The 27,390-nt window shown below is 42.7% G+C and overlaps 1 protein-coding gene across 1 annotated transcript; it reads left to right on the top strand.

Moving 5' to 3' along the window:
- Positions 1-428: 428 nt before the first annotated feature.
- LOC140321636 (beta-1,4-galactosyltransferase 3-like) lies at positions 429-26,768 on the top strand. The gene is given in 7 exon segments (XM_072398401.1): positions 429-516; positions 9,517-9,923; positions 10,251-10,336; positions 13,353-13,588; positions 16,560-16,750; positions 21,351-21,473; positions 24,289-26,768. Coding segments are annotated over 5 exon segments (798 nt in total). The 5' UTR covers positions 429-516; positions 9,517-9,923; positions 10,251-10,257; the 3' UTR covers positions 24,458-26,768.
- Positions 26,769-27,390: the final 622 nt, after the last annotated feature.

Genomic DNA, 27,390 nt, shown 5'->3' with positions numbered 1-27,390 from the left:
GCAGCATGCATTGACCATCCATTGAAATGCAGATCGCACTGTTTGCATTTTGGAAAACACCTATGGTGGAAATGAGCCCCAGAAGACTGAAAATGCAAATCATCTGGCTATGGTGCAGATGCTTTAAAGATGGCTGAACCAAAACCAAATTTGCAGAATTTTTTTTTAAATAAAACATACATTTAAATCCAGGGGGTTAGCATAACAACCAGCTAAGGCTATTAATGTTTTATTTATGACAAGTCCCTTTCAGTCGTGCAGTCACAATGCATCGCACAACGCTAAAACTTTCCCCAACTTTGCTAAAACTTTCTCCAACAAAAGTTCTCCAAGCCAGCCCGTAACGTCAGCAGAGGGGGCGGAGCCGCGCGTGCTGACACTCGTGCTTGACTTCTCGCGCAGCCGCAGCAGAGCAGCTGTTTGCACGCGGGCGCGCCTGGTGCTGCGGGAGCGCGCATTAAAGTAACAGGTGCCTGGTGGGAAGCGGAGGAGAAGGCTGATATCTGCGGGCTCCAGGTATCTGCACACTGGGGGGTTTCATTTATTACTTTGTAACTTTTTACAGGAGGCATGTTGCTTTGTGCAGCTTCTGGGGTGCATGCTGAGCCTTGTGGTTGCCCAGCTGATGCAGGATGTGATTGGCATGGATTGCAGGGTTATAGAGAGTTATGAACAGGAAAATGTAAAAAGTCCAGCAAGTTGTAAAAATTACAAAGTGAGTAGAAAACTTTCTTTTTCTAATGCAAAAAGTGGCATTGAGATGCAGAACACATGGCGGTATTGGGTTGGCACAGATTGGTCGCTGGGGGGGGGACTTCTGCCAATGCCACCATGTTCCCCCACATTGACTTTATTATTATTTAAAACCTTGTACATAACTGTAGAAATGATCATCATTATAATGGGGTGATGGTTTGATAGATGGTCATGGGGCATGGAGTGGGTGGTAAGCCTCTCCGTTGGTCATTTAGAGATTGGCTTAGATTTATTGTACCACCCGTACCAATGCTGGACGTTGGGCCGTGACAAGTGTGCCGCTTGGGCAATGGAAATCTAACATGTGTATGGATCTCAAGTCCTTATTGTCAGGTATAGAGATTTGCCAAAAGGAATAACTGCTCCGGTTTATTCTCATGGTTGAAATTGTAGAGCTCTCTCACATTGGTGATCAGTGTTTGTACATTGGTGGGCATTGGGAGGAATGCTTCTTATGCCTTTGGGCACTTAGAAGAAAGTTTTTACTTTGGTGGGCATTGGGGAAAAAGTTTCTTTAACTGGTGATCACTGGAAAAAAATGCTTCTTACGCTGGTGGGTCGCTGGATAGAATGGTCTTTGGGTTGGTTGCTTACCTGAGAAGAATGTTTCTTGAGTTGGTGGGGCCGCTTGGGACGAATGTTTCTTGAGTTGGTGGGGCCGCTTGGGACGAATGTTTCTTGAGTTGGTGGGGCCGCGAAGAATGCTCCTTGCCCCGGTGGGTCCCCCTGGGAAGAATGCTCCTTGCCCCGGTGGGTCCCCCTGGGAAGAATGCTCCTTGCCCCGGTGGGTCTCCCTGGGACAATTGCTACTTGCGCCGTGGGGTCCCCTTGGGATTAATGCTCCTTGGCATTGCATTGGATATATACCCATTTGACTGGTTGAGGAAATACGCTATATTGATCCTTCCTTTTCTTCCCAAGGGGACCCACCAAAAACTGGTTTACTGCCTTGCCAATCACAGGCCTCTGATGTCATCTCTGTGCAGGATCAGCAGTCCTGCATTGTGCTGGAGAACAGCAAGGGCTCACCTGCAACTCCGTGCTCCTAACAAAGGAGAATGCCAGAAAGCATTTGTACTACTTACCCGTCCTCCAAACCAAATGAGAATGGAACCCATAAAGTGTTGAAGGGGGGACCACATTACATTTGTACATTTAAAAGATTGCTGCTTTATGTTTTGGATAGCTTTAGGATGAGTCGGACCCTTTAACAGATTTTTATGGCTGAATAAATCCTACTCACGGTGCTCACGTTGCTTGGTATGTGTTTCAAGACGTGTTGGCGTATTGTAGTATTGTGCGAATAATATACACCATGTACATAAATAAGACAAAACTAAATATTGCTTGTGTAAATAATGAATACAGGGCGTCATTAGATTCCAGTGTGTGTTTTAGTTACCGTCAGACAAGAAACACAGATAGAATGGGGGTATCCATAGAGGACACAATATTTCTTTATTGTTATCTAACTCTAACATTTACCAGATTGCCCCTTTCAAATGTAATTGTAAGCAAACAATTGAAGTGAATATAAAATGAATTACTCACCAGGCTCCCACTCATTGTTGCTTTCTGCATCCTAAAAAGACGCCCCCATCCTACTGGGCAAGTTTATTATAGGTCAGCTCTTTGAGAGCCACGCTTTCATATTACCCAGTCCTGGGGTCACTCAGTACTGGGCCCTTCCCCCACCTCCTAGATTGTAAGCTCTTCGGGGCAGGGCCCTCTCCTCCTGTGTAACTGTCTATATTTGTCTGTCATTTGTAACCCCTATTTAATGTACAGGGCTGCGTAACATGTTGGCGCTATATAAATCCTGTTTATTAATAATATTAATAATTAGGAGAGTATTGGGAGGGCTGCTTAGCCATGGGCCGTAGCCTTATTGCCGATATATCAGAACATTGTTATCAGTAAAATCTTTGTGTCCATAAACATGAAATCAGCTGCTTTGTATGAGATACCCAAACACATAAACATGAGATGTACAGGGCTGCGTAATATGTTGGTGCTATATAAATCCTGTTTATTAATAATAATAATAATAATAATGAGAGGGGATGCAGCTACAGTGACCGGTAACATTAATCTTTCTGTGCTAATAATAGGAATACAAAGGAATAATAAAACATAATAAAAAAGTTAGGTAAGAAAGAAAAACCTAAGCCATGTGATCAGCAGGTCTTCGCTTGACCTGGTAATCTTCAATTGCTTTTTGGATAAACAATGGCCACATAATCATCATGTCACCCTGTGACCCCATCACAGTGTGCTTCTCCTTTCAAGATTGATTGCATTTTTTTAGTATTTGTCCTATAAATTCCAAAGGAAGCTCAGAGAGGGGGAACTTTTTTGATTGGAGCTTAGTAGTTGTGACCATGCAGGTGGAGTGTTTTACCACTGGAGATAGATCGCTTCTCTTGGAAACTTTGCAGCAGTCCGGATCCACAACAAGCCACCAGAAAAGGGAGGAATACAAAAACGAGAAGCCATACAGGAAAAAGGGGTACAGAAAGGAGAGGTAGAGGGATACAAGGACAGAATGTTTTTTTACCTGGGTGGGAAGAAGCTGTAGTGCGTGGCAGCCCCTGTATTGTCAACCAACTTTTCAGTAACCACCTAAAAACAGCGGGTGGTTACTGAAAATTGCCAGGCGGTACGCCCGGCTAAAAGGGGCCGGGGAGAACACTGCAAGGAAGAGAGAGGGTACAAGGATGTCCCAACCTTGTAATATGTTCTCCTGTACCCTGCACTGTAATTAAAGCATATTATGTGGATATGAGTTTAACGACCCTGGCATATATGTTCTAGGGGTGCAGAGGGTAGGTTCAGGTTCTATTTACCCCAATTCATTTAGGTCGATGTGGTCATGCCCACCAATGCCACCAAGGTGGCTAACCCTGGCATAAAAGGTATTTGTATGCTGTACCATCCATTGGACACCCCTGAACTGACTCATTTAAAGGTCAAAACTTAAACTTAAAATTTATATATTCTGCCAGGAGTTGTGGTCACTGTGAAGATGAGGAGTCCTCAAGCATTTGCCTTCCGGTGTTCCTTGATATCAACACCTTCTCACACCTTTCAATACTTTGTGCCATGCTCCAATACCTTTGTAAGAAAGGTGGAAATACCAGTTTTACAAGTTATCAATTCTGTGTTTACTTTTTTCAGTGATTTCATGATAGAAAATCTCAACCTACAATACAAAGTTTTCAACTATTTCCTGGCATTTCATATATGAAAACTCACACAGATGGGTTGGGTTGCTTGTAGTTGGGAAAACTAGAGACTGGGACTTGGATATCTAATATTATTATTATTATTATTATTAAACAGTATTTATAAAGCACCAACATAATATGCAGTGCTGTACAATAAATAGGGACTAGGTTATTAGAAACTAATTCTGAATTATTGCTGTGGCAGTGACCAGATGATCGACGATATGTGGGGATAGTGCATGAGCAAACCCAGCAGTTATTGTCCCATTTACCTTTCTGACCTGGTAAAAAAAAATCCCCCCCTAGCCGCTCTCTTTTCTCCTCCAATGACCTACTAATGACTTCCTCACTCATACCCTCCTCACATGCACGACTCCAAGACTTTTCTAGAGCTGCCGCAACTCTCTGGAATGGTCTTCCTCGTACTATTCGGCTTGCTCCTACTTTCTGCTCATTTAAAAGAAACCTCCAACCAAATGCTTCAACCTCACCTACCCGTCTTCTTCTGTCTCTTAAAACCTCTTACTACTCACCCACCATTCCATATCTCCCCTCCTATTGTGTGATACTCACCCCCCCCCCCTTAGATTGTAAGCTCTTCAGGGCAGGGTCCTCTCCTCTTCCTGTGTCACTGCCATGATCTGTTTGTCATTTGCAACCCCTATTCATTGTACAACGCTGCGTAATATGTTGGCGCTATATAAATCCTGTTTCCTATAATAATAATAATGTAGGTGAACATATAAATTGCTCAAATGATTCCTTATATGAAACTCTAGGAAATTGTTAGTTTGCCTGTTCTAATGCAAGCCTTGTATAGCCTTCTCCATATGAGAATATAGTCTGTGGCTCCCCTCCATGGCCGCTATGCCCAAACCTAGTTCAGGCCGCTGAATGATGGGAATGCCCATGTCACTACACTAGTGGACCAGGATTTGCAAATAACATGATCCTTTAATAATACTCCCAGCTTATATGAGGGATCAGTGCCACTCCTGTATATGTACACAGACCTCAAGCATGCACACTGCAGAATTTAAAGTATCCTACAGGGCAACAAAACCACTTTACACTCGGTTGATGTTCTCACCCAATCTCAGAGGCCATGCCAATACCACAATATTGCCAACTGGCACAGAATTATAACGTTGGTGCCAAAACTTAGTTTTGCTCTCATCCGTTCTGCAAATGTGCAATTTGAATTTGTGTATGTCCGCAATAAAATATTGTGGGCTGTTGTCCATAGGTTTATTGGTGGTACGTATAATAAAATTTCCCCTTTATTAATCATATGGCCAATCGTTGCCAATATGTTACTGGATCAGGGACAGGTGATCATAAAGGTGGCCATAAACAAATTACCTTTTGCTTGATCAATGTTCAGTTAATTTGACCGAATTAATAGAACTGTCAATTGAATATCAATCAGTCATAATCCTGCACATTGCAATTGATGCACAGAGGTCTCTAAAGCTTGCCAGCTACTTGTGTGTTTAAAAAGAAATTCTCCAACTTGGCCGATCAAAGTTCTCTGGATTCTGCTATTGGATTAGTGAATTCAGAATCAGATTGTGGCTGAGCTTATAGAAAAGTGCAAAAAAGTGTTTTCCAAGTCACTGATTTTTAGGAATAGTAGTCAACCACCTGGCGTGTCCCAGGCTTACCAATGCATCCTCAGAACCTAAGACGGCCATTGGCACTTTCCCTCATTTTCCTTATGAGTAGTGGACCTGGAAGTGCTCAGCTCAGAACACGTTTTAGAGCTGTCAGACTTTGGACTCTGTAAATCAGGTGTGCCAAACTCAAATACACAGAGAGACAAAATTAAAAACTTAGTCGCGGGCCAGCCTTGAAATTTATGAAAAAAATTGAGGAAATTTTTCCTTCTTATTAGAGATAAACCCTTTTCATATGGAAACAAAGAGGTTTTGCTTCACATTCAGTCTGGAACAAGTAGACACGGCCCATGCGGAGCTAAATCTTATGAGTGGCCCGCCGCTGGAACTCCCTCTTCATTGAAATAGCGCTGCTACTATAATTCCCGCCATTATTTGCCTCTATAAAACAGTCCAATGCGGGGCCACACATAGGCAGAGAGCCCGCTGGTCTATAAACGCGAGTGATGCCAGGAATTGTAGTAGCGGCACTATTTCAATGCAGCGGCGGGCCAGCTGCAGTATTTAGGATTCCTTTGGGGGCAAAAAAAAAAGGACGTTGGGGGGCCAGAGTTTGACACCCCTGCTGTAAAAGATCCAGCAAAAAGAAGGAGATATGGAAGAAATTGACCCCTATAACGTTTCCAAAATGTCACTTCATGCATGCTATTACATAAAGTTCCTCTCAGTCCCCTTGTGAAAGCAATAATGAGAAATGAAAAAGTTTAAAAATAAAATAGGGAGCTCCATACACAACAATTAGCGAGGCACTGGACCTGATTTATTATAGCTCTCCAAGACTGGAGAAAATAGGAGAACCTGGGTGGTCTAGCAAACCTGGAATGGTTTTCTTAAAAATAAATTTGCTATTAGTTGGCAAATGTTTCCAATCCATTCCAGGTTCTCCGATAATAGTTTATCTTCTCCAGTCTTGGAGAGCTTTAATGAATCGGATCCATTGTGTGTTCTGACAGTGTTCTCATTGCCAGCACTATGCTATGGTAGCTTTAATGTGGGAATCTTATTAAACGGGGTTAGTATTCCCTAATGAGCCTTGGGCACCTATGACCCTGTTGATGATCCCTCGTTACCAATAATGGTTTTATGATGCCCCAGAATTCATATATATATATATATATATATATATATATATATATATATATATATATATATATATATATTGGATTGAATAATGCTGGGCAGTAATCGCCATTGTCACCTCCTGGCAGCTGACCAGGAAGGAAGTTTGCTTTCCAATATTAATTATACAGATAATACATGTATGTGCCACGCGTGTGTACGTAGCTGTTTGGCTGGAGCGCTTGGCGTTAGAATGACATCACAAGTTTTCTGCAGTCACATCCAGGACTAACCACAGTCGGTGCCGCTGTTTTTGTTTGCCGACGTTTTCAGTATCTCAGTCGCCCGCTCCTCATATTTCATAATCTTTTTCACTTTGTTCCCCTTTCCTGTTTTTGCAGTTTTCATCACACCGCTAAAACAAGAGCTCTGCGGTTAACGCTTAGAGGAGGGAAATTCCGTTTAACTTCTTCATTCTGGTGTACTTTATCTTCTCTTTTTATCAAAGTTTTTGAAGAGAAAAAGTTAAGAAATAGTTACAAGAAATTAAAGAAGAATGCTAACTGGATGACGCCCAGGGGCCACAAAAGTGAAATTTACATAAATACCAACATTATAGCGTTAATCGCATTCATCAAAGCGGCATTCAGGACTGATCAGTGTATGTGGTATGGAAATCGCTGGTTTAATAGTACCAGTCTCTATTGGAAAACAAGTGGAAATCGCCTATCAAAATGACTTCTAATTCTAATAACACCAAAACTTTATAGTAAATGTGTCATTTGATTTATATCTACTTTTTCTTTCCCACCCCCCTCTCCTTTCCTGGACTTTCTTTTCATTCTTTACAAATATTTCCAGTATAGTAAGTATTTTCCAGTAAGTGTAGGAAGCTCCGCGTGGTGTTTGTGAGTAATGTTGTGAGCATTGTGTTCATTGTATCAGTTTCTATACATTGTATCATTTTTCTTCCTACTGGTGTTTAGTTGTCATGTCACAAATCTTGAATAAATCTGTAACGCAACTTGTTCAAGACAAGCCGGAAGTATTCCGTTTTGGTGTCAAGATTTATTATGCGTCAAAGCCATTACTAAAACATGTTATAAAATGTTAATTTATGATTGTGGTTTGTTTCTTTTTAACAATTTATGAAGAAGAGAGACGAGTTTCTTGGTGGCAAAACAAATGTGTATTTGTCATTACATATGTAGGAAGAGAAATATTTCTCTTATTTTTCTTTCCTAAACTGAATAATACAATGAATATAAAATTACACAGCCAAAAGTTTCCACAATTTGGGTCTATCCTAATAACATCATGGGGTATTTGTGACCCTTATACTAGACAAGTCATTACTAAAAAATGGTTAGGAGAAAACATGACAAGGTTTAATCCCGACACATTTCGCCTTTTGGCTTCATCAGGGGATGCGTGTGTGCCGTTATGCAGGACTATTTTTCATTTTTGTGTGGATGAAAGTTAGAAGCAAGTCAAATACAGCCAGAGGAAAACGAATTGTTTAGAAGATGCCTTTGCTATTGGATCACATTGCATTCTCTTATACAGAGAACATTGTGAATGGAGAATTAAAACAGTCAACATGTTCTCAACAAATGCAGCTGGAAAAAACTACATGTATGTTTGGAAACTTAAGAAAACAACTCCTTATTGACTTTCAATAGCAGAACAGACAAGTTAAATGGACTTGTTCAGCTTCGGTTGTTACGTGTTATAGTTGGGGCTATGTGAATAGTTTCTGAAGGGGTGGAGTGCGGTGGCTGTTGATCTGTTTATGGTTGTGGTTGCAAACGGTCATTCAATTCCTGGGAACTTCTCAAGTCACTGACTTCTTATTTAAATCCTTTTCCACTAACCAATATATTATCAGGTAAACAGTGCAGCCATAGTGATTGTAACTCTTAGGAGCATCTAATGTTGATCTCTCTGGATGTGTTCCCACTGTAATTATGGGCTGCGTCCATCTTGATTGGCAGGAGGCTGTTTATTATAGTCAGTTGCCAGGGTTGGTGCATTTTTGGTGCCCATTGTACCCATTACAGACTCCACAGTCCTTTACAGAAATGAATGGTTCACTACTTGTTAGGTGAGTAGGGAGGTGTATTTACTTGAATAGAGATAACCACCCATGATTAACCACCCATGTGCATACGCCTTAAATATGGCAACACACCTCACAATCTGACTGCACAATCACATTCAGCCAGATAAACATGCCCAGCATATAGGGCAGAGTCCTCCAGCAGCACTGTGTATTTCAGGAGAGGAAAGTTAGAGGAAGGAACACAGTCCTCCAGCAGTGTATTTCAGGGAAAGAGGGGTTCTGTTGGACCCTAGAGGCATTCTTCCCATTAACCACCTTAATATACTGTGAGCCGTTTTCTATAATATTAAGAGCAGGGGTTCCCTAGTATCTGAACATTTTTCCAAGCCTTCCTCCGAGAGGCTGAGAGAGAGAGGAAAGAGCAGAGTCCTCCAGCAGTGCAGATTTTAGAAGATGAGAACTGCAAACACTTGTTTATACTTTTTAATTATTAACATTTTTTATTGTTTTTATATAAATCCAACATACATATAACACAAAAATAACTCACATTGAGTGCAAAAATATCATACAAGTGTTCAAAAATTGAAATTGAAATTCTCTACAAACAGTGTTACAAACTCTTAAGAAGTGATTCCAAGGAAGAAATCCTCCATTTATATATTAATACAATTTTGCAAACACTTTTTCTTTCATTTTGTTTTAATTGTCTTTCTTTGCTGTTCCTGTTTTTCAGACGTGATAGGAATGGCTCTGCTGTGACCTGTGTATTTGTGCTGCCCTGTGTGAACACAAGAGGATGCCCACCCGCTTCCTTGGATTCCTGCCCAGCACCGAATCCATCCAAGTCTTCAGGGTCCCGTGTACATGATCTGGCAGAGTGCGTGCATGAGCGAGGCTGGAAAATGTTCCTGGCACGGATAGATAAGCCGTATTTCCTCCTGTGTTTGGTATTCTCCCAGCTGCTGTTTGTTTTGCTGGTGTATCACCGCGTTGCCTCCAGGGTTTTCCAGGGGATGTTCGGGTCCCCACCTACCTGGGACTACTCCAGAACGCAGGACGTGTACACCAACCTGAGCTTCTTCACACCTGACCCTGTGGCTGTGAGGACCCTGTACTGCCCGGTGAAATCTCCTATTCTGGGTATGTGAAAAGCTTCTGGGCTAACAAAAGTACCAACTGATAAAAATATAAAACATTCTGTATGACCTCTAGCAAAAAGGTGAAACATGAATCTAAAACGCATTCAGGTGTCCAATTCTTTCTGTTAAATTTTGTGATATTTTGAGACAGGTTCTCTTTATGATGAATAGTAAAGCTGTTTATTAGTTGAGCTTCGTCCCAGAGCAAACAAGCAATTAAAATAACAAGCTGTATATGTAAGAGGCCCCAACAGCATTTCAGCCTGGACCAGTAGAATTGCACACTGTATGGATTAAAGTTCATATCTGACACCATTGTTCCCTTCAGACCGAGGATGCTGGGTAGTGAAAGGTCAGAGGGAAGACAGATGATACGGGAGAGATTTGGCTGCCTCTCTGTAATATCATTAAAGGGTAAGTAGAGTTTAGTACAGAGTTTTTGATCCGTGGCACAGGCAGCGTGACCTGCACACCAATTGGTCACAGTGACTTCTATGCTTTGGACAAATGACAACCTCTCACTATTTCATTAAGATGTACTTGCCCTTTAAAAGATTAAAGGATCAGTCCATGCACAGCCATTAATTCTGGTGGTTCGGTCACCTGTAAAAATCTTGGGAGTTCTGCATTAAAGGGAGACCCTGCATGGAGGAATTAGAACCTCTTTCTGATTTTATTTGCCGGATGTGTTCTTATTCTGGAGATTGCTCTTTAAGGTTGGAGATATCAGGCCCAGCAGGAACACTGATGGCAGTAAAATCCTGACACATGGACAGACCCTTTCCTACAATATTTAGAGTAAAGAAAATTTTATTATCTTTTTTTTATTTTTTTATTTATTAATATTTTTTAATTTTTTTTTATTATTTATATTTTTAACCTTTTTGCAAATGCAAGTTTTATTAAAATCTCTGATGCTCTTGGCATGAAGGTCCTGCCCGGTGCTCCTGCCGCTAGGCTAATGCCGCCCCCGGTGCTCCTGCCGCTAGGCTAATGCCGCCCCCGGTGCTAATGCCGCCCCCGGTGCTCCTGCCGCTAGGCTAATGCCGCCCCCGGTGCTCCTGCCGCTAGGCTAATGCCGCCCCCGGTGCTCCTTGCCGCCCCCCGGTGCTCCTGCAGTTAGGCTAATGCCGCCCCCCGGTGCTCCTGCCGCCTTCTGTGCTCCTGCCGTTAGGCTCCCGCCCCCCCCTGTGTGCTCCCGCCGTTAGGCCCCCGCCGCCCACCTGTGCTCCTGTGAACTGGCGGGTCCTTTAATGCAGGATAATGATGACCCATACCTCCCTCATGGCATTTTTTTTTTTTTTAAAGACTCCCCTGTCCCTGTTCCATCAGGGGCGCTTCCATTTTCATTTCATTTCTGCTCTTCCTGGTCCAAATTTTTGTCCATCTTGATTTGGCTTGGCTGGGATGATGTGGAAATTCTTTCAGGCAGCCCCAGGGGATGACGGGATATCCATCATATCCCAGTATCATAGACTGAGCTGTTCTTCATGTGCAGCTCAGCACCGAGCTCGATGTTTTCCAGAAATAAGACAGAGATCAGGCAGGTAAGTGTGTTTTATTGAAGAAGGGACATCGCCTGTTCCATCTGCAATAATGAACCTGTCTGCTCGCAGATTTATTTTTGCAGAACTATAGCTTAAGGTTGGCATACACTTTGTCTGTTTTTCATCTGACCAACTATAAAAATCACACCATTGCCCACTTGGTCATGGTTCATGCCCGACAATTACATCTGTATTTCCTCCTATATATCTGAAAAGTTTACATTTGACTCTTGCATTCCCTGTGAAGCTGAGAGCCAAGCTCCTGTTTGTTCAGCCCGATATTAAACCGGCAGAAACGTTGTCGTCTGATAGAGAATCGGAGCTAAAATAATCTTTGGGACCGCTACGAATCCCACAGCCAATTACCTTGATTGTAATGGGGAGAAGTGCGAGGCAATTAGGATGAGGAGGACGGTAATATTCAGAGACGGCAAAGAATAGATTCATTTGATTTCGATACAACAATTCCAGATTCAAGAGAGCCCAGCACTCTTCAGAGAATTGTTCGCCCTGCAGCTGTTAACTCTTCTATTTCTCTGAATTATAAACATTCATTTAGCCAATCATGCAAGAGGGCAGCTGAGGACAACTGTCCTTAGTAACAATAATGTATAGGTGCAACCTGAGCCTAATATATGTAAAATATCTGTATAGACTTGAGTATAAACCTAGATCTTTTGACATGAAAATGACCATCAAAAAAAAAGCGCTAAGGAACTAGTCAGCAGCATTGGTCAGGTGGAGAAATAGAGCTCTGGTAGAACTTTGATTTTGTATCAGACAGGAGATCACTCCACCTGACTGGTACTGCCAGCTGCCAAATAGAGAAGCTCAGATTTACTAAATTGCATTCCAATCCTACATTACTATACTTGTCATTGACAGTTATTCTACTGCTGCCAGAACCAGATGATGATGATGACTGTCCTCATCCGGCTCCCAGTTTGCTGAACAATGACATGTCCCATCTGTGGCAATAATAAACTATGATAACACAGTTCACATCATAATTGTTTACATTCATTTAGCCAATCATTCAAGAGGGCAGTTGAGGACAGCTGTCCTTAGTTAACCTTAGTTAAGTTGCAGGATTTGCTTTTGTTACTGTGCAGTGGAGAGCAGTCATCACTGAAAGGGTTCAGACTTGTTTATGCTTTTACTTTGCTTTGTTTTCATTTGGTGCCAGGACCCTTTCAAGGTCTGGATTTAAATTGATTTCGATCCTGAGCCTCCAATCCTGTAAAGGAATGCTCCAAAGAAGCATGGGAAACCCCAGGGACATCTATGACATTATCAGATTTCCTTTGAGTTCTGTAAGCCATCTTTGAACAGAGGTTCTCCCATACCACTAAAACTCCCCAAAACTGGGCTGTGCATTTTGGGGTCACAGGGATGCAATGTTTGCTGTTGGGAGCTGGGAGCCTCCTCCTTAAGGAGGGAACCAAATCATGCCAATGGGTATGCTGTGCAGCAACTAGAAGCTTCTTCCAGGACACTTTCTGAATATCCAGGCTTGGTGAAAATTGATTTAACCAATGTATTTCTTGCAACTGTGTTCTTTCTAGGCATCCAGAAAGGAAAGTCCCCCATCCAAGCATCATTCTGGATCTCCAATGGTCGGATGTGCCCCCCTTCCCCCTGCACACTTCTCCAACCAACAAAGCTGCTCCTGGAGCTAGAGTACTGTTGATTGGAGCAGCGTTCCAGGGTTAGGGATGGGGAAAGGGTTAATGGCTAGAGACTATGTTGTAAAGGAGCGGTCTGGCTCTAAGTGTGCTGGAACACGGTACAATACATTTTCTGCATAAGTATAGTAATAAATACAGAGGATTCAAGAGAGCTGCAGGTAATAGTCCTGACCTGTCGTTTGTTTTCATTCCCAGTTGGTCCGTTATCCATAACGTTCGGCCAAATTCCGAGCCTGAAGAAGATCAAACTGAGGAATCGCTATGTGCAGCCTGGCGGGTACTTCAGCCCTAAACACTGCTAAGGGCGTTACAGAACGGCGGTCATCATTCCTCACCGGAACCGGGAGTCCCACCTCCAGGCCCTCCTTTACTACCTGCACCCCTTCCTACAGCGCCAGCAGCTGCACTACGCCATATTTGTGGTCCATCAGGTAAAGGGGACTTTGGTTTATTACGACCCTGTTATTTCTGTCTGAGACACCGGGCTTGTAAAATCCTCCTTTTCATTTCCATTACATACAATACTTTACACCTAGTGATGTCATGGCTGGTTTTCTGTGCTTCCCTATGCAAGGCAGGCAGATCATTACCAGTGGGAGGGGCCAGAGTGCTGCACATAGCTTCCTGAAAACCTTACAGCATGCAAATAGTGGGCTGGTTTTGAAGAGGAGTTATGTAAATATCAAAATTACTTGCCAAGCTGGAAAAGCAGGGGTTAATAGACAGATTTTATTTGTATGCAGCTACCGTAAGTAATGCTGTCCCCTATTTGAGAGAAGGTGCAGTCATGGGGGTAGTACAGCCCAGAATTGTTCTTTAATAAAACCCGTAGTGAGAGAATCACATGGGATCCTATTGCTGAACAATGCCGGTTTACGGGCCGGAGTCAGTGACTATAAACAAGTATGCATCCAGTGAAATCCCAGCTCCTGATCTGCAAACTCTTTTTTGGTCATTGATTTAGAAGTACTAAAGCCGTTACATCATCATGCACTGTGGCTGGGTGATAGCACAGAGGCAATATTATCTTTCGGGGTGACTCATGTCTTCAATATGAATGAAGTATCATCAGATGTCAGGCTAACATTCAAAGTGCCAAAACATAAGTTTAGAAATATGTTGGAAGTGTGGAATTCTAATGTATTGAAAGCCTGAAGCCAACTCTCCTCAGGGAGGATTAAATACCCCACTTCATCAGGGCTGCGAAGAGGGTAAATGATACAAATTATTGTTTTATATATTAAATTTGTATCGGTATAATTGGTGTAACCATCATCATCCATCTATTAATCCATCATCATTCATTATCCATCATCCTTGTCACCCATCATCCATGCTTCATCAATCTACCATCCATCCATAATTCATGCATTATCAGTTATGCCTTATCTATCACCATTAATCATTATCTGTCATCCATCCTCCATTCATCAAAATCATTATCATCCATCCATCAATCCATCATCATCATTTATGCATCATCAATCCATCATCATCATTCGTGCATCACCCATCCTTCAGCCCAGCATCATCATTCATTCATCATCCATCAGTTCATCATCATCATTTATGCGTCATCATTCGTTCATCATTCATGCATCATCCATCAGTCCATCATCATCAGTTATCCATCACCCATCCATCAGTCCAGCATCATCCATCCATCAGTCCATCAAACTCATTCATGCATCATCCATCCATCATCCATCCATCATTTATCCATCATTCATCCATCAGTCCAGCATCATCCATCCATCAGTAATCCATCAACTTAGCATCATCATTCATCCATTATCCATCCATCCATCAATTCAGCATCATCATTCATTCATCCACCAGTCCAGCATTATCATTCATCCATCAGTCCTGCATCATCATTCATCCATCAATCCAGCATCATCATTCATGCATCTTCCATCCATCAGTCCATCATTCATGTATCTTCCATCCATCAGTCCAGCATCATCATTCATCTATCATCCATCCATCAGTCTATCATTCATCCATCTTCCATTCTTCAGTCCATCATTCATCCATCTATCATTCTTCTACATAAGGCATAGATATCTGGTGATTACATCACTTAGTCCAAAATATTAGAAACGGAAATATAAGAATAGAACCAGCGGGCGGGTAAAAGATAAGCAGATAAAACTTCATCTCCAGACTTGAAGGGTGTTTTTGATATTCTCGTCTCTGATGCAGTCACGTGTCGGAGATCTGGCCGGAACTGACAGATATGAACCATTGCAGGATAAATTCATTATCCATCTATTTTTAGACGGCTGATGGGCTGCGTCATCCATGGGATGGAGGGCCAGAGACTCCTCACATTAACCCCAGAAGAGCCGCTCCTATCATCAGAGATAATTTCTTACTTTTCAGCCAGACTTCCCCATTGGGGTAACATTTGTATCCTCCGGATTCGTTTTGTGCTGTGAATTAGGAATCATTATTGAATTTTTCAGCTTTTGTACTCCATGTACAGCAAAGCTCGGACGGGAGAAGGAAGAAGCAGCAGAAAGTGGCACAGTGCTAAGAAGCAGGTGGCTCTGGGCTGTAACGATCACCCTGGTGACCCCAGCAGGGGACCCAGGAAGAGAAGGGGTGAAGTTTGCTGCCCCTTTGAAGGGGCATATAGTGGTTTCCTGCCGCTGGGATCACCAGTCGGGCACAGATGGAAGGGGAACCGTGATGGCTAAGTGACTTTGCTTGGCCATTTTTACCCCGCCCCCAGGGCATGATGCGGGAACACAGCGCCGGGACCCAAAAGAAGCAGTGGTCCAGGGAGCCATGCATGTTTCTAATGAGATAGGAGAGGGGTTGGAGGGTGATGCAGGAGGAAGCACCGCATGAGGATTAGTTGCCCAGATTGCAGCAGAGTAGGCCATTGCCACTCCTCTCCTGTCGGAATAGGGGGGGTAATTAGTGGTTCAAGGACTACACTACAGGTTTGCTGCAGTCATTTCTAGATACACCCCCTAAGCATGCAGATAAGAGGATAAAGTGCCATAAACAGTCTCATCAGTCTGCTACTTCTCCTTTCACTGTCCATTCACAAGCTAGGGGAGGGGCCTATCCTTGGTAGGATGGTTTTGTAATGATCTTGTTTGGTGATCTACAAGACAGGAGCAGGTAAGAATCTGCAATTTCCTAGATTGCTTGCTGTATATATAACTGTCCTGGAAAAAGGAAGCAGTCAGACTTTAAACATTGAAGTTGCTTTAGAAAGATACTAAATGCTTTTTTATTTTCTCTTTTTAATAATGTTTCGCTCCGGTCTCTCACTCTGTGTTCTCTGCCGCTTGCTGGTAATGATCCGTGAAATGGTTACCGCTGTTATTACTGCACAAGACGGATTTTCTTCCATCTCCTCGCTAAGCGCCATATTTATCTTGCCAGGCTGGGAACGCCACGTTTAATCGGGCGAAGCTTCTGAATATCGGCGTCCGGGAAGCCCTGCGCTACGACGACTGGGACTGTCTGATCCTGCACGACGTGGACCTGGTCCCGGAAAATGACTACAACCTGTACATCTGTGACACCAGATACCCCAAGCACATGTCCAGCGCCATGGACAAGTTCCAGTACAGGTATGGACTCCTGCTACATTCCCACAAGCCATTGCAGCAGAGGAGCTTACACTCTAATACTGCCGCTGTTGCTGCAAACTGGGGTTGGGGTTTGGTGAGGACCAAGAGGTGACAACACACAAAGACCAGGGACAAATATTTACCCCAGCACCAGGGGGAGACATAGGGAGGTGCAAGGTGTACCACTGCAAAGGGACCCAGTACCCTTGTAAACCACAAGGGGGCACTTTTGCAGAGGGGCCTGCTGTTGGCTACGTCTACCACTGCCCAGCACTGTAAGAATAGGAATGGGAATCACAATAGTACATTCTGGGGTTATGAAAACGAAAAGGGAGATTCTTTATAAAGTGTGGGTAGAAAAACCTGTCGACTGCCAGCATGTTATAGATGAGAAACCTTTGTGTAGAAAAGAGCCAAACGTGAATGGGCCCTACCCAGCTGTTTTGACCCCACACACTGTCTCCCAGCTCCTAAAAGTGCCTAACAATCTAAAATGGCACATCGTAAAGTTGCCTACGTTTCTCTTAAAATGTATTAAAATACTATAATATTCCCCTTTGTGTGTATGATATACACGCCTATAAATGTAGTATAATATTTGAGTATATATGTGTATGATATACACCCCTATACATACACATATATGCAAAACATACTCAAGTATAAATCATTATTCTGGAAAAAAAACTCTGGCCACTAGATGGTGCTGTGTCCTCATGTAAAGTGTCTTGCCCTCTAAGACAAAGTTTGTTATACACTTTGCATGAGGACACAGTGCCATCTAATGGTTGCCAACAATAATGCACAAAAAATCATTTAAGAGCAAGTGACCCATCATAACCAATTCAAAAGATTTTAATCTATAAAGGATGGGGGCTATACAGAATGAGCACATGTGATTTTGTTTTGCCCTCCCATCAGCGGCTGCAGGATGTAGTTTTCACATATTTTCTACCTCTCTCAACTCCTCTGGTCAGTGTTAACAGCGGAGGAGGGTGTGCAAGGACAGCAGTTTGTAGCCGCCGGTGTCACTCCAGGTGTGGAGCAGTCCAGGAATTACTTATAGCCCCCCTGTCCTCACCCTTCATCTAAAGCACATAATTCATCAAAGCACATAATAGATTAATTTTATTTCCCAAGGTTCATCCATGCCTATCTGTGTCTTGTGGCTGTACACAACATGGAAACCTCAACCACTGTGTATTAGAGACAATTGCACCTTTTTATAGTTTGTTGCATCTCAGAGCTGTTGCAGCCTCTTTGCAGCCACTTCCTGTCTATGTGCACTTCAGTGAGGGCTGCAGGACATTCTAATGGAAAGTTTTCTGATGCTGCCAACAGTGCAATGTGTGCTTAATTATTTACTAGCGTGACAGTGCAAGAACACAATCTGAAGACAAATATGTTAAAAATTGCCCAAGTCTTAATGTAACAAAGGTTACACATTTAAAAATGTGGATAATGAATTTTAAAATCACATGATCATGTTAAAGCTTATAAAACGTGTAGTAAGGAACATTAATTACAATGAAGCATTTTAGTAAAACAAGTCGGAGCCCTTCACTCTTCCTATACACACGTGTTGTCTGCAGACTTCTATGCACTTTAATTACTCTGCCATCAGATATTGGATTCCAATCAGCATGCGCCCTCTAGTGGAATGATTGAGTTATACATTGCTGGATATTAAAAGGGAAAAGCTGATTAATTAGAATAGTTTTCAATGGAAATTTTAGATTTAGGGTTTAACCTTTTTTTTCCTTCAGCTATTTTTTTTCTCCTTTCCTTCATTCTTCCATTATCTTTTTTCTTTTCTTACCCTTCCTTCTTTTTCCCTCTGTCTATTCCCTCTGTGTACATTTTCACTTCTGTCTTTTTCCTTTTTCTTTCTCTTTTATCTTTCTGCCCCCTCTCTCTACTCTCACTGACTCTTCTCTCACTTCTTTGCTCCTTGTCCTCTCATTCCTCCTTTCCTTATCTCTCTCTTCCCCTTCTCTGCTTCCTCTTTGTGTTCCCATTATCATCTCTTCCTGCTCCCTCTCTTTCTCTGTTTCCTCTCTCTTCTTTCACTTGGTGTGCTCTTTCTCTCTGCTCTCTTTTCTCTTTTCTCTCTGTACCTCTTGTTTCGTTCTCTCCTTGTGCTCTCTCACTCTGCGCCCTCTTGCTTTCTCTCTCTCTCTCTCTCTCTCTCTCTCTCTCTCTGTGCTCTCTCTCTCTGCGCCCTCTTGCTTTCTCTCTCTCTCTCTCTCTCTCTCTCTCTCTCTGTGCTCTCTCACTCTGCGCCCTCTTGCTTTCTCTCTCTCTCTCTCTCTCTCTCGCTCTCTCTCTGTGCTCGCTCTCTCTCTCGCTCTCTCTCTGTGCTCGCTCTCTCGCTCTCTCTGTGCTCTCTTTCTCTGCGCTCTCTGTGCTCTCTTTCTCTGCGCTCTCTGTGCTCTCTTTCTCTGAGCTCTCTCACTCTGCGCTCTTTCTCTCTCTGCGCTCTCTCACTCTGCACTCTTTTGCGCTCGCTCTCTGCGCTCTCCCTCGTTGTCTGCGCTCTCTCCCCCACCTTCATATCTTCACCTTGATCCTGCCTCTTTCCCCCGTCTGTCCTCCCAGCAGAGGTTGTTCTCACGTTCTGACTTTTTTTTAGAGCTAAGCTAAAGAAGATATTTTAATCCTTTGCTGTAATTTTTTTTTTATTTTTTAACCCATTTACCAAAAAGTCAGCTGTTGCTGCAATACGCATGTCCTCTCTGGTGCTTATCCCCAGATCCTCAGACTTATCTCCTTGAGGTCCAGTTCTGCTCCTTTTCTATGTTGAATGATGCCCAGCACAATTTTTATATTGGGAAACAATAAATCAATCTATTAACCCCTAACTGATTCTTGGAAATAAAGTGGAACAAAAGTTTTTTTTTTTTTTTAACACAGGTGTATTTGGAGTTTTAAAGTGTAGGTGTAGTACCTCAACCTGCCCACTAGATGTCACTGTTAATGAAATATCTGCGGGCAGTGCTGTACATAGGGTAGTGTGGCGGCTTCATGGGGGGTTCCTTCATACACAATAGGAGCGGAGTTCTCGTCTGACCTTTTATTATAGTGCTGGTTATAATTAGATGGAAGGATCAGGGGACCCCTCGGAGTCTGCTCCACTCCTGAGCCATTGTCTTGATGAAATTCAAGAATTCTTTGAAGCTATGGGACAATTCCAGTTTATGAAATAGGGAATTTGATCCGGTATGAGGTCATTATTGGAAATGCCCGTGTAATCTAATCTTTAGAAGCAGGAAACAAATTTTGAGGAGCGGTCGACAACAGGCTCTCTTCCTCTGAGCACCCAGGCCTTGGTTCTGTCCATAGTCCTTGTTATCACGCTCAATTTAAATGTACTAAATATACATATACCCCAGGTGCATTACAACCAAAGGTGATCAACTTCTTACAGTTTGTTTAGAAAGAAGTCACAGCCTGTGTAGTAGTATCACTGCTGGGAAGAATCTTTGTTCTTGTGGAAGCAGTGGTCTCTCTGCAGTGAACTGACATGCCCCTTCCTGAGTCAGATCTGATTGTCCAATCAGCAGTAAGAGTGAGCTTTTTTTTTATTATAACCTTTTACATATAACATTTTTTTTATGAATAACATCTTACAGTACCGGTTCTCTTTATTGTACATCAGTAAGTTCATAGACTCCATTATTGTGCTTTGCTCAGTCTGGGATTGTATTTTCCTGAGATTTGTGCTGGGCCAGGGATCAAGGTTCCATTTTATGAAGTCCCCCCACCCCCTTCCCCAGACACAATGAGCGTTCTGTTCCCTGTTCTTCTGAAGCTGATCATTTATATTCTGTGTCCTGGGGGGAAACAATGACTCCTTGTGTCACCTGTACCTGAATGTGATCACATGGTGCCAGGGTTCTGCCAGTCATGTGACACCTATCAGCTGAGTGCTGCATGCTTTATGTGTCCCGTGTATTGTATGCAGCGTGCCATATGTACCCCGTGTATTGTATGCTGCGTGCCATATGTACCCCGTGTATTGTATGCTGCTTGCCTATGTACCCCGTGTATTGTATGCAACGTGCTATATGTACCCCGTGTATTGTATGCAGCGTGCCATATGTACCCCGTGTATTGTATGCAGCGTGCCATATGTAGCCCGTGTATTGCATGCTGCGTGCTATATGTGCACCCCGTGTATGGTATGCTGCGTGCCATATGTGCACCCCGTGTATGGTATGCTGCGTGCTATATGTGCACCCCGTGTATGGTATGCTGCGTGCTATATGTGCACCCCGTGTATGGTATGCTGCGTGCTATATGTGCACCCCGTGTATTGTATGCTGCGTTCTCTATGTGCACCCCGTGTATGGTATGCTGCGTGCTATATGTGCACCCCGTGTATTGTATGCTGTGTTCTATATGTACCCCGTGTATTGTATGCTGCGTGCTATGTGCGCCCAGTGTATTGTATGCCAAAGAAAAAAAAAAAAAAACATTGGTCCCTTCTGGAGCTTTAAGCTTCCTACATTTTGCTGTTCCTTATCGGAAGACCCAATGCTGTCCGGACTTGTACACACGTTATATGTAATGGTGAATAACATGACTTTTTATTTCGCAGCCTCCCCTATTGGGCGTACTTCGGAGGAGTCTCTGCGCTGACCCCGGATCAGTTCATGAAGATCAATGGTTTCCCCAACAACTACTGGGGCTGGGGAGGAGAAGATGATGACATTGCGGAAAGGTGAGAATAATACTTTGTCTGTGCCAACAACTCTCATACAATTCCCTCCTTTTCTATCAATAATATAACAATTGTGCTGTGATAAAGTAGTGTAGTACATAGCCCTACACATATATAAATGCTGGCCATAGTAACCTCCACCAAATGCAGCTTCCCGTGATGAGGGTGGCAACAATGCTGCACTGCTCCTGAATTCAAAGCATTGTTGTCGCTTGTTTGCACTCCAGTGGGGGGGCATGGCTATCTGTAACTTTACTGCGGATTCACATGGTTTAATCTATTCCACCATATTCATCAAAAGGAAAAGGGGGGATGTATTTAAATATTTACATGAAATCAGTAGAGTGAAATGTGAATGTTCTCACCTATTGAAGGATTCGTTTATCCGGGCTGAGCATCACAAGGACAACGCTGAACCTCGGCCGCTATAAAATGATTCCACATGACCGGGATACGGGGAATGAAGAAAATGAGCACAGGTAATTTATGGGGGCTTTTCAGTGGTAGGGGTCACGGTGAGGTGGGCAACAAGGGACCCAACATAGCACCCAATAGAGGAATAAGAAGGCTGTTACTGATTGGCTGTTTGTTTCTGATTCACTGAGCTGAAACAAGTGTGCAGATCAGGAACATCCAATATAATCAGAAGTTCTTATCCTGCACACTTTGTATGAGTCAATGAAATTACCAAATGACCCATTTCAAATGATCAATAGTAAAAAATTATTCTGTAGGGATAAAAAAATGAATTGTGCCTAAGCAGTACCTTGAAAGATTTACCATTTTGTTTTTTCTGAAATACAGCAGACAATGCAAGCTGTAAATCTGCAGTGTGGGAACATTTAAGACACTGTTGTCTCAGGAGATTTAATGATGTCTCTCACTGTTCTCCTTGCCGGAGGGGAAGCTGTACCTGAGGATCTGCAGTGCAAGGATCTCCCTGCTTCTGCTTTATTTATCCTGTAGATCTTTTCTTCCTCTACCTCTCCTGCCATTACTTCATTATCATTACCCCACTGGTCTGCAGACTACTAGTATCATGGGGCAATTCTGCCATGAGCAATCTAAGCCTTAAGGGCTGACAGTTGCTGCAACTACCTAACCACCTTCTAAGAGCATTTCAAGGGTCCGGTTATCAGAAATTTCAATGCCGCATATCATGGCAGTGCACTGCTGACCTGTTATCCAATAAATTGGTGCTCTTTCAAGCTTTTCCAAAGTGTCCTGAAGGACATTAGATGACCCCTGATCATTTGCAACATCAGAAAGAGGTCTGCAAGCTCTTACTATTGAATGCCAATACCTCCTCAGGGGTGGACATAATGAAGTTCAAAGTGTGCCACTGCACAGGGGGCCCAGACCCTGCCCAGCCAACATGGTTTCCCAGGGGTGCCCCAAGTCAGTTCGGCACAGGGGCCCACTGTTGGCTACACCCACCACTGCTCCTTCTCACCACAACCAGGTGCATGGTGGTTAGAATTGTCAGGGAGTTGGTAACCATTGTTAACCGCTTTTTCTTTCAAGTTTTACTGCTGTCTGGACAGCGTGTTGTAATTTAACCTTCACTTCTGTGCAGGTGACACCAATGTCTTTGGAGCAAAGTGTGGGGGAACCTCCTACAAGGACCTAGACATCCACAAAAACAGTAGGGGAAGCCTATAAGTCCTGAAAGATTTCTATTGCTGACCCATGTTCCTGTTACAGATTTTACATAGTAGGTTAGGTTGAAAAAAGAAATAAGTCCATCAAATTCCACCACAAGGGAAATAAACATATCCCAGATATAAAACCCTTTAAGACATAGTTGGTCCAGAGGAAGGCAAAAAAGTAACCCTGGTAAAATTTGCTCCAACAGGGGAAATTATTCCTTCCTGATTCCATGAGGCAATCGGATGTTCCCTGGATCAACAGTCTGTTAAATTTACTTTAAAGCCTTAATCCCCAGTTATATTCTGTGCTTCTAGAAATCATCCAGCTTTTTCTTAAAGCTTAAGAGCTACTTAATAGTAGTTGCTGAAACTACTTCCTGAGGGAGCCGATTCCACATTTTCACAGACCTTACAGTGAAGAATCCCTTCCTTATCTGGAGCTTAAACTTCTTTTCCTCCAGACTTAGAGAGTGCCCCCTTGTGCTTTGTAATGATCTCAAAGTGAACAGTTGGGAAGAGAGTTCTCTATATGGTGTTGATTTATATTTATACAGGGGGATCATATCCCCCTTATACTTCTCTTCTCAAGGGAGAATAGATTCAGTTCAGCTAATCTCTCCTCATAGCTGAGCTCCTCCATTCCTTTTATTAGTTTAGTTGCCCTTCTCTGCACTCTCTCCATTTCCACAATGTCCTTTCTGTGAACTGGTGCCAAAAACTGAACTGCATATTCCAGATGTGGTCTGACCAATGCTTTGTACAGGATTATGTCTCCATCTCTGCAGTCTATTCCGCTTTTATTACAAGAAATTACTTTGCTAGCTTAAGATATTGCAGCTTGGCATTGCATGCTGTTATTAAGTCTATGATGTACCAGAACCCCCAGATCCTTTTCCATTTCTGACTCCCCCAAATGTATTTCCCCTATACAGTACATAAGACAAAAATACCAATAGGCTTAAACTTTTAAAGAAAATGTTTTTAAAAATTGAGGAATCAACAGTAAAAAAAAAGAAGAGAAATGTATTATGAAGGAAAGGGTGCAACTCATTAATTATGGTTCAGGGGCAGTTGTACTTTGCCTCCCCTGGTCCCATAGGCCTAGAGACCGTTGACCCATCTGGCCCTTCTGTAGTTACACCCTTTTGTCTTCTCATTCCGGTCAGGTACAATCTCCTTAGGAACACCAGAAGAACCTGGAAAGAGGATGGAATGAACTCCTTGGACTTTACCCTACTTTCCAGGGCAGAAACGGCGCTTTACACCAACATCACTGTGGACATCGGTGAAGCTCCAACACCTCCAACTGAAGGCAGCAAATGGAATTTTTTTTGAATAGCATTGAAATATGTACTGTACAGCTGACATCTCTTCAATGGAATGCTAAAAACTGGATGTTTCAAGCAGAACCAGTTAAGGTTCTTTTAAATGAAGAGTCTTGGCACATTGAATGAAATCCAAGGGTCCCTGCAGGTACTTTTATTAAATGTCTCATGAGCACCTGTAGAGCCTCGTTTACCCAGTGAGGACTTGAATGTAGGCTAGTGGACATCAATCATGGGGGCAGGTATGCTGATGAATGCTCCTCCCAAGGGAGGTCACCTTCATTTACGCATTGGACCCCGGATATCATCTAATTTTTGTGTGTAGTTTAAAAAAATAACCTTGAATAGACGGGATTTAAGTTCTCATTTTGTTCAAACGTTGCAGTTAGTGTGAGGGTGGGAACCAACCAAATGTCCCTGTGTTGGTCTTTTATTAGATCTCCATGGAGCCTGTTGATACCAAGTTACCTACGGGACCTCAAAATTTCCCCATGTCCACCTTCTCGTAGTCCCATCACAAATGGCAGTGTCCTTGGGCTGACAAGTCAATGGTTGGAGCCAGGATGGGGTGTGCCTTCATGGCACCTTGCCTTTTTGGCTAAGATGAGATTAACAGCCTGGGCCTGGGATCCAATGAGCCCTGTGATGATCAATCTGAAGACCACAACAAGGTGCCTATACTTTTTTTAGGAGAAGGATTTCTGTGCGAGCATGTGTCGGCAGAATTGCACCAGTTTGTGGCTTTTCAGTTCAACTTTTGTCAGGACCGGGAGAGGGTTGTCACTGGACCAAAATGGCCCATTTACTATATTACTGATATGTCTTTTTTATTTATTTTTTAGACAAGAACCACAGGTTTAGGAAAATCCATATTCTCCCCAAAAACTTGTTAGGTTAAGCTGTAGGCAGGTGGAGGTCCAAGTTTTTAGTAACAACCCAAAAACAACCAGGTCCTTACTGAAATGTTCCAGGTGGTGCACCCAGTTAAAAGAGGTTGGGGAGAACATTGGAAATGACTTTATCCTTGTAAACATTGGTCTAAAAGTTGTGGTCTAGCATTTGACAACTGTTAAAAAGTTTTTGTTTTGCCCATAGGAACTAAAAAGTTTGTCTGAGGAAACCAAGGCCCCCATCATTCCTCTTGCCTTTGTATGGGGCCAGGGTGCCTCAGAGAAGTGCCTTCAACATCAACAAGCCTATTGGTCTGCATCCCTCCAGTGTGCCTTGATTATGGCAGTTCAGATTAGATTGGACTTTGGACATTTTTTGGGTTTGGGGAGATGCAGGAAGGGCATACCCATTAGTAGGTCTTGGTCTGAGACTAGGACTCCATTCACAAATATGCATTACTGCAGAGCTCTTTCATGTGTTCGGCTTTAGGGCACCACGTTCATATGAATGGCCTGGCCTATCCACAAGAGTAATCCAAATTACTCTTCTACAAATTCGGATCTGCACTATTTTGGGCAATGTATGCATTGTATTGATTTGTCATGTGGTGCAACTCTGTGTGCAGGAAAACGTGCATTGGAGTGCTGCTTGGAATAAATGAATGGACAGTGCCATGCCCTGTGGTAAGAACGTGCCATAACACAAAAATGGGCCCGAAACTTTGCTTCCCTGTGTCCGTTTGGGTGGATACGCCCCAGAGAACTGAAGTATTAAACCTGGATATTCTAAAAGTATTTAGAACCTGAAATCTGTAGTATGTTGGGAGTAAAGTGTTTTAAACCAATTGTGCCTTTCCGTTATTACCAGGTACTTCTGTGGGACCACCTAGTGAATTCTGGTGTCAGGTTGTCAGACCTGGAACCTGTGCTGTTAAAGGCACAAGTTGGCGTCCATATTGGTTTTCTCACAAGGTTTTTAACAGTATTTCCTGCTGCTATTTTTGGTTGTTTTTTTAGCACACCAATGATTCATGTTTAGCCCAACCATACAGTGACCAAATCTGCTACATGGATAGCAGAGTTGGTGGTGGTAGTGATTGGCGCCAATTTGGTCATCGACTCTGTGCACCATCATCTATCAGTCTTTGGGTCTTCCCTTTCCTTTCAGTCTTGTAAAGATGCCACATTTTCATGCCTGAGACAATTGTTCAAATAAAATTCTACACAGGTCGGTTCCTTGAGGTTCTCGAACTGATCACCAAATGACAGACCCCCAGAAACTACTAATATTCACCCCTCCTAATAGAACAGAGCACCACTCAATAATTCCTACTGATGCTGGAAATGATCACCAGGGAAAGAAATAGAAATATAATTTTTTTCTGTGTATGTGTACACTGAAATAAATTTGTGTATTTTTTTTACCAAAAATTTGTTGTGCTAAAACTGTAATATTCAAAAGTTGCAGGTAAATATTTCATTCTATGAGTTCTCTGCTTTAGAAAATAGAGAGTTCTAGGCATGTGTGTGAGTAATGGGGGGGGAAGACTCCAACAATGATAGGGTTAAAAGAAAACCGAAAAAATTACATGCTAATGATCTCAATTCAATACTTTGAGGCAGTAAACCAGAACACACAGATTGGAAGTAGCAAAGCCGTGACATCTGTGCTTGTTGGGAGTCAGTCACTTAGGAAGTAATAAAGCCATGGAATTGGCACAAATATTTTTCCCCAGAGGAACCCTTGAAAAATGTTCAGGTCTCAGGAAAAGTCTGCTGAGAACAATTAAATACACGGTACATTAGCAAGATTAGTAAATTGGGGTGTGTGTATAAATTATATAGAGATAATGTGGGGTACTTTGGGTATTTGGCACCCAAAGCTTTTCATTTTTAACTCCCCCTTGCTCTATGCATCAAAATTATTTTCAGTATAGAACAGTAGAGAAAGTTGGCTCTTGGAAGTCAGAAGAGAAAGGCCAACTTACATTAGTGGTGTGTGGTAGAAAGGATGGTCTGTTACAGTGGGGTCAATGGGGAGAACCCCTTCAAG

This window comes from Pyxicephalus adspersus, chromosome 1 (assembly GCF_032062135.1).
Source record: "Pyxicephalus adspersus chromosome 1, UCB_Pads_2.0, whole genome shotgun sequence".
Classification (NCBI taxonomy): Eukaryota; Metazoa; Chordata; class Amphibia; order Anura; family Pyxicephalidae; genus Pyxicephalus; species Pyxicephalus adspersus.
This window is presented reverse-complemented; position numbering and strand designations above follow the sequence as displayed.